Source organism: Caenorhabditis elegans, chromosome I (genome assembly GCF_000002985.6).
Source record: "Caenorhabditis elegans chromosome I".
NCBI lineage: Eukaryota > Metazoa > Nematoda > Chromadorea > Rhabditida > Rhabditidae > Caenorhabditis > Caenorhabditis elegans.
In genome coordinates, this window is record NC_003279.8 from 12,183,263 (window position 1) to 12,194,118 (window position 10,856).

At 33.8% G+C, this 10,856-nt stretch overlaps 2 protein-coding genes across 4 annotated transcripts; one reads left to right on the top strand and one right to left on the bottom strand.

The window, feature by feature from the left end:
* Window positions 1-425: 425 nt before the first annotated feature.
* On the top strand, window positions 426-5,746 carry nsph-1.2 (Nematode Specific Peptide family; the record flags this gene model as incomplete). Of its 3 annotated transcripts, NM_060677.3 has the most annotated exons (9): window positions 426-603; window positions 2,436-2,526; window positions 2,944-2,989; window positions 3,035-3,133; window positions 3,505-3,644; window positions 3,809-3,982; window positions 4,034-4,136; window positions 4,274-4,363; window positions 5,406-5,746. In NM_060677.3, 9 exons carry the CDS (start codon window positions 426-428, stop codon window positions 5,478-5,480), a joined length of 996 nt encoding a protein of 331 aa, NP_493078.2. The 3 variants fall into 3 exon arrangements, with proteins under 3 accessions (NP_493078.2, NP_001333547.1, NP_001333548.1); NM_001346623.3 differs by lacking the exon at window positions 426-603 and having other exon boundaries at window positions 2,453-2,526; window positions 5,406-5,480; NM_001346624.3 differs by lacking the exons at window positions 426-603; window positions 2,436-2,526 and having other exon boundaries at window positions 2,954-2,989; window positions 5,406-5,480.
* A 512-nt stretch (window positions 5,747-6,258) lies between these two features.
* R05D7.7 (uncharacterized protein) lies at window positions 6,259-6,956 on the bottom strand. Its single transcript, NM_001129028.2, has 3 exons — window positions 6,836-6,956; window positions 6,332-6,552; window positions 6,259-6,267 (listed from the first exon to the last, which is right to left on the bottom strand). The coding sequence occupies exons 1-2, from the start codon at window positions 6,938-6,940 to the stop codon at window positions 6,340-6,342; spliced, it is 318 nt and encodes a 105-aa protein (NP_001122500.1). The 5' UTR covers window positions 6,941-6,956; the 3' UTR covers window positions 6,259-6,267; window positions 6,332-6,339.
* Window positions 6,957-10,856: the final 3,900 nt, after the last annotated feature.

A 10,856-nucleotide genomic window follows, 5' to 3' on the forward strand; every position in this document is an offset into this window, starting at 1 on the left:
CGCGCTTTGTTTATCGTAAATCCACAGGGAAAGCAAAGAGAGGGAATTTAAATATAGTTGTTGCAAAATTTTGTCATAAATGATTTTTCCGCTAGAAAACGGTAAAAAATCATATATTTTCATGACGTCACTCTATTCAAATCATAACTTTTCCATATTTTAACCGATATTTTGTTTGTGCGGCCGCCCTTTTCCGAATGATTCATTCCCGGCGGTCTTCAACACATTTTTAATCTCCGCCAGCAACAATTTTATATTATCAATACACGGTGGTTCCGCCGCTGCGCACTACACTCGCCGACGTACACATTCCGCCGAAAAATTGTATATTAATCGAAATTTTTACATGGGAAACTGTGACTTTTCAGGTTACAGAAAACCATTTTCCCAAAGTTTTTTGCGGAACAGGGCAAATAATTTGAAAAATGGCAATAAAAGTTTGGAATTCTGTGCCTTTCCCTGCTTTTTCCCGCAATCGCTTGACGTGTTTTTGCCTGTTGCCAGCCAGCTTTGTCAATAGACACATATATGTATGTATACCGAACAGCTTTTCGCCCCTCCCTACCGGATGCTTCTTTGTTGTCACCGAGATATCGAACACCTGTAAGCTTTTTAGTAAATTTTCAATGATTTTTATTAGAAAAAACCATTAATTTCAGCTTAAATTGCTAAAAATTATAAATATTACGGAGAAACCAGGGTTTGCGAAATTTCTGTAGTTTTTCCCGCGACTTAATAAAACCCAGGAGTTTTTATTGTTATACTTGGGTTTTAATCATAAATTTATCGAAAACAACACAAAAGTCGATAAAAATCTGCATGTACACAATTTCAAAACTACAGTAATCCTCAAAGGCGCACACCTTTTCACATTTAACAAAAATTTGTCGTTTCGAAACTAGGAACCGTATTTTTGTATTTTTCGGCGCAAAAATCGCAACATTTCCAGTATGGGTAATAGAAAACATTTAAATTTTCCAAAAAAAACTTCCGGAAACGTTCGATTTCCGCCCACCCTTTGTTATTCATATTTCCGCGGAGGTATTTGACCTCTGACTGCATAAAGATTTACAACTTCATTCTGTCCTGTACCTTATCTCATTCATCATCAATCTACTCGTCATATTTCCCATCATTTTTGGTGTCTGTCTTTATTTTACGGTCGTTTTAAGAGTTATTTAGAGTAAAAGTTGGAGAAAATTGCCTTGAAATACTTTTTTGGTACTAAAACAAACGAATATCAGTATTAAAACGTTTTTAAAATTTTATAAAACTTATATTTTAAGCTTAAAATTGAATTCCCGCGCATTTGGAAAGCCAAGTGCAATGGAGCGCGTTTGAATTTTAGAATTTTTTTTTCAACTTCTATTGGTTTTTCCTTGATTTTCCGAAATTGCCCAGACAGTTTTTTGTTTGCGTTTTTACTTACGCGACTTCCCATCAGCAGGTTTTCCCCAAAATTTAGAAAAATCGGTAATTTTCCATTTTTTGAATAAAAATTTTGAATTTCCCGCTAAAAATTAGCTGAAAATTCAAAAAAGTCGTGAACTTTTTATTTTTTTTCTAGTTTTTGATTCAAAAATTCTACATTTCTACACCAAAATCATGTATCGAAACATTAAAAAGTGGGCGCTCAAGGGTTTTCGCAAAATTCGAGGTGAATCTTCAATCGCGCTCTATTGATAATGTTCAGAAGAATACAAAAAGGTCGGTAGAGCACAGTATTTTCTTATCAAAAAAGGTGTAAAAAATTCAATTTTCAGCACTTTCACCTTATCAGTAGATCATTTTTGACATTTTCAGCCCTATTTTTAGACACTTCCTCATGCAATAGGTATTACCGATGACACAAACCCTGCGGGGAAACCAGTTTTCGATCGGATTATTTTTGTTTAGTTGTAGGTTTACGGGGGAAAAATCACTGAAAACGCTACGATTTTACTATTGATTTTTTTTGAAAAAATTCGACTTTAAAGAAAAAAAAATTTTTTTGCGATTTTTTTTCAAAAATTCTGAAAAAAAACTGTTTTTTTTTTGATTTTTGGATTTTTCCGGGGTTTCATCGTGTTTTTTTTTCAATATTTTCTTCAAAAACTACAAAAAATCCATACAAATCCGCAAAAACGCAATTTCAAAATTACAGTAATCCTTAAAGGCGCACACCTTTTCACATTTAGCAAAAATTGTCGTTTCGAGACCGGGTACCGTATTTTTCGGCGCAAAAATCGCGAAATTTCCCTGCTTTTTACGAAAAACTTCAATTCTGACCCCGGGAACACGTTATGCACTAGATTTTTTTCTAGAATTTTCTTTAAAAAAATCATTTCTCTCATTAACACCTTCTCGACTCGCACACAACTATTCAAACTGCGTCCTTTTCGATTTCGTAATTTTTTTCTCTTAATTATCAACGAAAAAATCGATATTTTTTCCAGATCAAAATAGACGGCACATGATCTGCGGTGCAATCGTCACCATTTTGGTGACGTGGCACGTGTGTCTGACGTCAGAGACCGAGGATTTTATGTAAGAAGGAAACCTCTTCCACAGCCACTCCACGTGGTGTCAGGCTGTCTCTTTGCGGTTTGGTCTACCGAAAATGCGGGAATTTTCCCCCAGGAAAGTGTGACGTCAGTTGAAAATTTTGCTTCTCTTCTCCCGCATTTTTCGAAAATCAAACCGAAATGGGGTACTTTGAGACCACGTACCACTCGTGTCGATTTACGCAGCTCTCACTGGTGTGTACTCCTCAAAGAGAAATTTGAAAAAAACGAAAAAAATTGCTCAATGTGAAGATTTCCAGCCGAAACCTGTTCTCCTCGAGGAGTACACGAGTTGCGTAAATCGACACAGTTTTTTGAGAGTTTTTTCTTTAAAAAAACAATAAAATTTGAATTTTTTTTCCAAAAAAATCTAAAAAAATTTAAAAATCCTCTTATTCAGACCTATAAATATGACAGAAGGAAGTGGAAGTGGACAGGAGGATACGGTAGGGTTACTGTAGCAATCTGTCCTTAAAATTCGAATTTTTCAGACAATTTGGTCGAATGATCTACCGCCGCTCTCATCGGATATCGATTTTTTGAAATCCACGACACAAAAGACGGTGACGAAACGGGCGACGAGCACTTTTGTACGTAAATTTCGGAAAAAAAAAATTTTTTTTCGGTTTTTTTTTCTTTTTTGTTGAATTTCTCAAAAACGAGGAAAATTTCGATAATTCTATTATTTAAATTAAAAATCGACTCACAACTACGGTAGAGGTCTCGCCACGATTGTAACTTTTTTGCATTTTGGGCCATGCGCCTTTGAAGAGACGGTGCATTTTTGGGGTTTTTTCGGAAAAAAATGGAATTTTTCTAAATTTGAAATGTTTATTTTAATAAAATGAATACTATAAAAATTTTAAAAATTTTCGGAAAAAAATTAATTTTTTAAATTTTTTTCAAAAATCAAACAAATGTAAAAATCACTGAAATTTCCAGCAAAACTCCATTTTTTCAGTACAATGGAATTCTGGACCGCCCGTTTTACTCGGCGTTCTCCTACTCGAAGCCCATCATTCCACCAACTGCCATTATTCCGTTGAATCGTCCGTTGCAACGTGGCAATAATATTCCACAGCTACAGTACATTGCGTTGTGGTAGGTTTTGCATTGAAAATTTCGGAAAAATTTGATTTTTAAAATTAAAAAAAAAAAAAAATTTTTTTTTTGGAAAATTCTCTTTAAAAAAAAAAAATTTCAGAAAAATTTTTCCAAAAAAAAAAAATTTCCCAAAAAATTTTTTTTCAAATTTTTCCTTTCAGGGCACCACGTGGCCAACCTCCACACTGGGGGTCCATACACCAAAATGCGATGGGAAAATTGGATGGAAGTTTCATAAAAGACCGTCGAATCTATAATTTATCGTCTCCGGATATGCAAAATACGCCTGTGCGGCTCGTACAATACGTCGGCAATGAACAGGAAAATAATTTCAAGTAGGTGGTAGAAGTGCGGTGGAGCGCAATTTCCGAGATAAAAAATTTCAGATTTGCATGGACGAAGGCGATCGACGTTGATATGGCTACTGTAGTTTCTGAGAAGGATTATACGAAACAGTGCAGTCCGAAAATGGCGCCGGCGGTTTTACAGGTTTTTTTAAAACTAATTTTTCCCATTTTATAATTTGCCCCTTTTAATATGTTGTCCCTTTTCCCAAGAAAATTTTTTTTTGAAATGAAGCAATCGCGCTCCGTTGAGAATTTTTTTTAAATAATTTTTATTTTTAGGATCACGGATACGAATTTCTCGGCGAGGCGGATATCGATAATCGAATCATGTACTATGTGGATCACAATTATGTAAATACTGTATCAGGGGTGAGTTTTTTTTGGAATAATCTTAAAAATTTGGGTTCGAAAATGGGAAAAAGTGAATTTTAGGTCGAAAAAATTTTTTTTGAATGTGTGTAAGTATACTGTAGTGGTATTCAACAGAAAATTATGAAAAAAAAAAATTAAAAACCAGAAGTACCACTACAGTAACCTTACAGTACTTTACATTAACTCTACCGTACTCCTACAATATCCTTACAGTAACACTACAGTAACACTACAGTAATCCTACATTAGCGATACCGTAATCCATTTGTACTACTACAGTAATCCTACAGTAACCCTACAGAAGTCATACATTAACCCTACTGTATTCATACAGTAATCCTACACTACCCTACAGAAATCCTACAGTATTACTACAGTAACCCTACAATGCTACGATAATCGTACAGTACCACTACAGTAACCCTACCATACCAATACAGTATCCATACATTAACCGTACAGTACCCCCAGTGCTTTTTTTTTGGTTTTTTCAATTTTTCTGGCAAAAATTAATTTTTGGATCAAAAAAGTTGTTTCTCAAAAATGGTGAAAAAATCGACAATTTTTTTTGTTTTTTAGTCGAAATGTTTTTTTTTGCAACAGAGTACCACTACGGTAATCCTACAGTACCCTACAGTAATCCTACATCAGCGGTACAGTAATTCTAATGTTCCCACGCCTTAACCCTACAGTACTTTGCATTAACTCTACTGTATCATTACAGTAATCCTACACCACCCTACATTTACTCTACAGTAACCCTAAAGTATCACTACAGTAATCCTACATTACCTCTACAGTAGTCTTACAATACATTAACCCAACTGTCACCCTAGAGTACGACTGCAATATCCCTACATTAACAGTACAGTACCACTACATTATCCATACTGTAATCCTACAGTACCTTTCCGTACGACTACAGTAACCCAACAGTAAATCTGCAGTAACCCTAATGTAACCATTACACTGAATATCCCGTTTTTTTTGGAAAAAAAAAGTAAAAATCGTTTAAAAAATTCAAATATTTGTTTTCCAGAGCCTCTTCACAAACAACGTCTATCTTTTGACAAAACAACAGTGCCAATGCTCGTGTCCAGCTACTAGTTACTAGATTTCTCCGATCTTTTTTCTAATTTAGCGCTTTTCCAAAATTAGATTCTCCTTTGACAATTCTGTGATTCAAAAATTGTTTCACTTTCTATTTGTGCATATTTCTCCATTCATTTTTTTTTTGACGAAACTAACCTTGAAAACGACGGGTTTTTCTACACTGAATATGTGATTGATTTGATGAATTTTGTGATTTTATTGAACTTTTCTCTCTGTGAATAATAATATCTTTATGTGTGTGTCTGTGAATAAATATGTCTATTTTTTTTTTAATTTCGAAATGTTTTGAAATTCGGAAAAAAAATTATCGACTTTTAGAAAAAAAAATTTTTCGAAAAGGTGAAATGACAAATTGGAGAATTATTAACGAGGCGCCAAGAAATTTTGCGATTTTCCCGCCAAAATTACGATTCCCGGTCTTGACACGACAATTTTTTTATTAAATACAAGGGGGTGTGCGCCTTTAAAGAGTACTGTAATCACAAAACTTAGTTTCTGCGCAATTTTTATCGATTTTTCATAGTTTTTTCCACAAATTTTGGTTCAAAAAGAACTTTTTTTTGTCTTTATAAATAATCGCATTTTCTGCGAAAATGTATGAAAAACTATGAAAAATCAATAAAAACCAGGCAAAAACAAAGGCTTGCAATTACAGTACTCTTTAAAGGCGCATACCTTTTTGCAATTAACAAAAATTGGTCGTTTCGAGACCCAAGTACCGTATTCTTGTTCTAAAATTTAAGCTTTCAGATACAGTAATCTTTAAAGGCACACATTCGTTTTCGCCACAACTTTTTGTAATATTTTTCGGTCGTGTCGAGACCCAGGTCCTAAAATCAATATATTTCGCAATAAAATCTTTATTTTTTAATAAACCCGTCAAATGAAGAAGAACTCCGAATAAAATTCTTGCGTTGAGCCTGTAATAATTGTTCGTTTTCCATGGCAATCTTGTGAAAGTCGAATGGAATATCGTTGGATTTGAATTTTATAAATTCTTCGAGAACCGTCTTCGCATCCTTTTCAACCATTAAATCGCTGAAATCCAGTGGGGAGCCGAGGCTGTTGTTAAGCTGAAAATTTGAATTTTTGGGGTGCCGTGGGGCGCGTTTGCATTATTAATTTTCATAAAATCGCAAAATTTTCGAACGAAATTCCAACTATTTTTTGGTAGAAAAAAAAATGAAGAAATGCGAGGATTTTAATGGAAAATTTTTTTTTTTTAATAAAAAATGTCGAAAAAACTCAAAAAAGTTTTTTTCCGAAAATTTCTAAATTTTCTAACAAAATTTTAAAAGTAAATTTTTAAAAAAGTGAAAAATCTCAAATTTTAATTCAAAATTCAACGAAACTTACCAATAAAACATTCAAAAACTTGAGCACTCTGTAGAGAAGATAAAAGAAAATTAGTGTGTAGAAAATTCGAAATTTCCATTTTGCTCGCGGAGCCAATGTTGGCATGGCATTCGATGTTCAGCTAAAAATGTTTATTTTTTGGAAATTTAATAGGAATAAAGTAGGAAAAAACAGCACGTAAACACGTTAACATTCTGGAAATTTTCAAAAATTTAGGAATTTTTTAAAAGTTAATACAGTAAACTAAAATAATTGAAAAATTTTAAATTCAAAAATAAAATCAAGGCACATATATCGTGTTCAAATAGACAAAAAACACACAGAAAAATCACATAAATCCACCCCAGCCAATGTCAATTATACAACTGGAATGTTCGAGGAACAAAACCAATTATCTCGTCCGGAAATATTTGATGTGTAGAAAATATGTAGAAAATCTTGGCAAATTTTAAATAAAAATTCAAATTTTCGACAAAAAATTCCACCTATTGGTTATTTTAATGTTATTTAGGGTTAGGATTACAGCGTTTTTTTCATTTTTCAAAGGGTACCCGTTGGCCGATCAAAGCGAAATTTAACACAGAGACGTATAGGCCACTAAGAAGCTTCCGTGTAAAATTTCAAATTGATTCCATCAAAACTCGCCGAGTTATGGAGCTTAAGGTGTTTTCAAAATGCCCTTCAACTATTTTTTAAACTTTTAAAGTTTGGCGTTTTGTCAGTTTTCGGCCTAAGCTCACGAAAATTTAATGACAGCACTACGGCAGTAAAATAAGTTTTCTTGTGAATTTTCAGCCGATTTCGATTTACAGGAGCCGAGATATTAAGCTTCAAAATCCAAAAAAAGTGGTAAATGAAAACGCGCGTGTAACTTGACGGTGGGTGGATGGATTTTGATGCGGTTTTTTGCTGTCTCTTCAAAAAGCTTGCCCCACCTCTGTATTCTTTTTTTCAGAAAGATTGAAGCTCATTGAGCCGAGATATTTTGAGTGAAACTCAAAAATCGCTATTTTTCGTCATTTTCGGGTGGTTTTAATTGAAGGAAAATTCGACTACTTGAGATAATTTCATGATTTTTTAGGGGTGTACACAACTCAACAAGGGCTTTTCAACGTGTATTTTGAAAAAATTCTACGACTCTTTTAAGCTATAGAAGTGGGCTCTTTAGTGTGAAAACCCCCTTGCTCCAGAGGCTTTTTTTCATTCTTCACCAATTTCCAAAATTTCAAATGCTATCATATTCTCCTTTTAACGCTGACTTCAAATATATACTTTTCATTTTTCAATTCCAATTGTAAGCGGAGCTACGGCGCTTTCAAGGTTCAGCAGTGCCCGCCCGCCCCCTCTTGCCTCCCCTTTCTCTTGCCTCCCCTTTCTCTTGCCTCCTCCCTCTCCACAGAGTCTCCACAGTGATGCATGTAGGCTGGCTGTAAATATGGTCTCTAATTACTGTTACAGGATCAGATATGTATATTTTACGACATATCTCTGAATAGAGGAACAATAGACATCGCCACATTTGTTTTGGTAAGAGGTCCCAATGGGCTGTAAAACAGTCTAATTTCGAAAATTGAGTGAAAACTCACTGAGATAACCGACCTTGAAGCAAGTTACTGCCGTTTTTGCGTTGTTCATTTTTCAACTTTGAGCGTTTATTATTCACTCAGTCTGAGATCAATTTCAATTTTGTTTTTTTTTATATAGATTCAAAATTTGACGCTAAATCCGAAAAACTAAGTTTCAAAAAAATTTTAGTGAAAATTTTTTTCAGCACCGCCAAAAAATCGAGTTTTTCAGCACTGATTTTTTCGAATTTTTGTGATTTTTCACTCATTTTTTGATGAATCTTTGTTTTCTTTTCTGTGTTCAATGAACAATATTGATAAAAAATGGAATCTTTCAACAATTTGTGAAAATTTATTTTTGTAAAAATTTTGTGCCAGTTTGAAATTTTTTCAACAATTAATTTTTTGCCTCTTGCCCAGAAAAAGTGGTTTGGTCTGGTGTTTCAAAATTAATATTTTTGAAATCCTTACACCTTTTTTCATATTCCCCCAAATTTTTATAACCCAATTCTCTCTTTGAAGGGAGATACAGGCGGGAGATACAGTTCGTTGAAGGGTTGGCTGCCAACACATCGCCACCCCACCCACAGAGAGACACACATTTACAACCCAATATATTCAAATATTACCTCCTGCTCTCAGTTTTCAAGATTTTATGATGATTTTTATTTCATCAGAAAGAACACATTCTCTTTCCTATTTGCAGGGATAGAGGAAGACAAAAAAAACAATATGGATTTAAAATCAGGGCTTCGCCCCGATTTTAATAAAATATATGAAACCCTCTTAAAAAGTTACAAGAAGGTTTTTCCTTGCGCTTTGAGCGCAAAAGAAAAGAAAAAGAGCTATTTAGACTTAGGGTGCCCAACTGGAATAAAATATAGAAAATCCTTATGACACACTTAAGCCTAAAGGCCCGAAAAACATACTAGGATGCCCAACTGGAATAAAATATTGGAAATCCCTATGACACACTTAAGCCTAAAGGCCCGAAAAACATACTAGGATGCCCAACTGGAATAAAATATTGGAAATCCCTATGACACACTTAAGCCTAAAGGCCCGAAAAACATACTAGGATGCCCAACTGGAATAAAATATTGGAAATCCTTATGACACACCGGCGGTATGGCGCGGCTTAAGCCTGAATAGCCACTTTTATCAAAATACATTTGAGCGAGGCGGTTGTAAACTATTCGTTCTTTAGCAAAAATAAAAAAAAAACTTTATTTAAATTTAAAAATAAATATCATATGTTATCACACCTTAGAATATCACGCCTTAATTTAGTAATCATTTTAGTTCATAAGTGTGAGAGAAAGAAAAATGGATTAATCATCGGAATTAAATACCATCAGAATGATTATATTCATCAAAGGTCTCACTTTATTGGAGGGTTAATTTGATCGATATAAAATTCTTATCTCATGTGAAGAATGGTTCAAATTTTGTACCTATGAATGCTGCCGATATTTGAATATCTTATGGGAAGATGACCTTTCTTGTGGGAAGAACGGAGTTATAAAAAAATATACGCAGGTACAGAATTTGAACTTTTCTTCCCATGAGATAGGCGTTTGTATATTGGCATTCTATAACTTTACTTTAAAAAAATATCCAAAGGTTGCTCGCAAATATGTAGAGATTGCTCGCATCCCTTCAAATATTACAAAAATTTCCAAGTTTCTTAGAAATAATCTTCATTTAGATTACTGAAAAATATCCACATATTACTTTTGAGTTGCCTGAGAAGTTATTGTAAAACGCAAGGCGAGCTCAAATGTATTTTGATAAAAGTGGCTATTTAGGCTTAAGCCGCGCCATACCGCCGGTGTGTCATAAGGATTTCCAATATTTTATTCCAGTTGGGCATCCTAGTATGTTTTTCGGGCCTTTAGGCTTAAGTGTGTCATAGGGATTTCCAATATTTTATTCCAGTTGGGCATCCTAGTATGTTTTTCGGGCTTTTAGGCTTAAGTGTGTCATAAGGATTTCCTATATTTTATTCCAGCTGGGCACCCTAAGTCTAAATAGCTCTTTTTCTTTTCTTTTGCGCTCCAAGCGCAAGGAAAAACCTTCTTGTAACTTTTTAAGAGGTTAAGCTTAGGCTTAGGCTCAGGCCTAGGCTTAGGCTAAGGCTTAAGCTTAGAATCTTGAAAAGTACCGAAATTTTTCATAATTTTTTCTTTTGAAATTTTTTTTGAATTGCGTGCTAGCAAAAAACACGAAATATTGAATTTTCTATACTTTTATTTAAAATTTTCTCAAAAAGAAATGTTAAATTAGTTTTTAAGTGAGATTTTTCTGAAATTTTTTTTTTCGCAATAAAATTTATAAAATTTGGCGATCAAAAAGAAAATATCAAAAAGAGGAAATTTGCCGGAGAATTAAAAAAAATATTGCTTTAAAAATGATTAACTTTGGAAAAAAAATTAAAAATCACAGAAAAATATTCA

Bases quoted from the DNA above. Each gene is read 5' to 3' on its own strand.
- R05D7.7 (NM_001129028.2), bottom strand. From the start codon at position 6,940: ATGCCAACATTGGCTCCGCGAGCAAAATGGAAATTTCGAATTTTCTAC. The intron at 6,553-6,835 runs GTAAGTTTCGTT...TCAAATTTTCAG, and splicing joins AGTTTTTGAATGTTTTATTG to CTTAACAACAGCCTCGGCTC.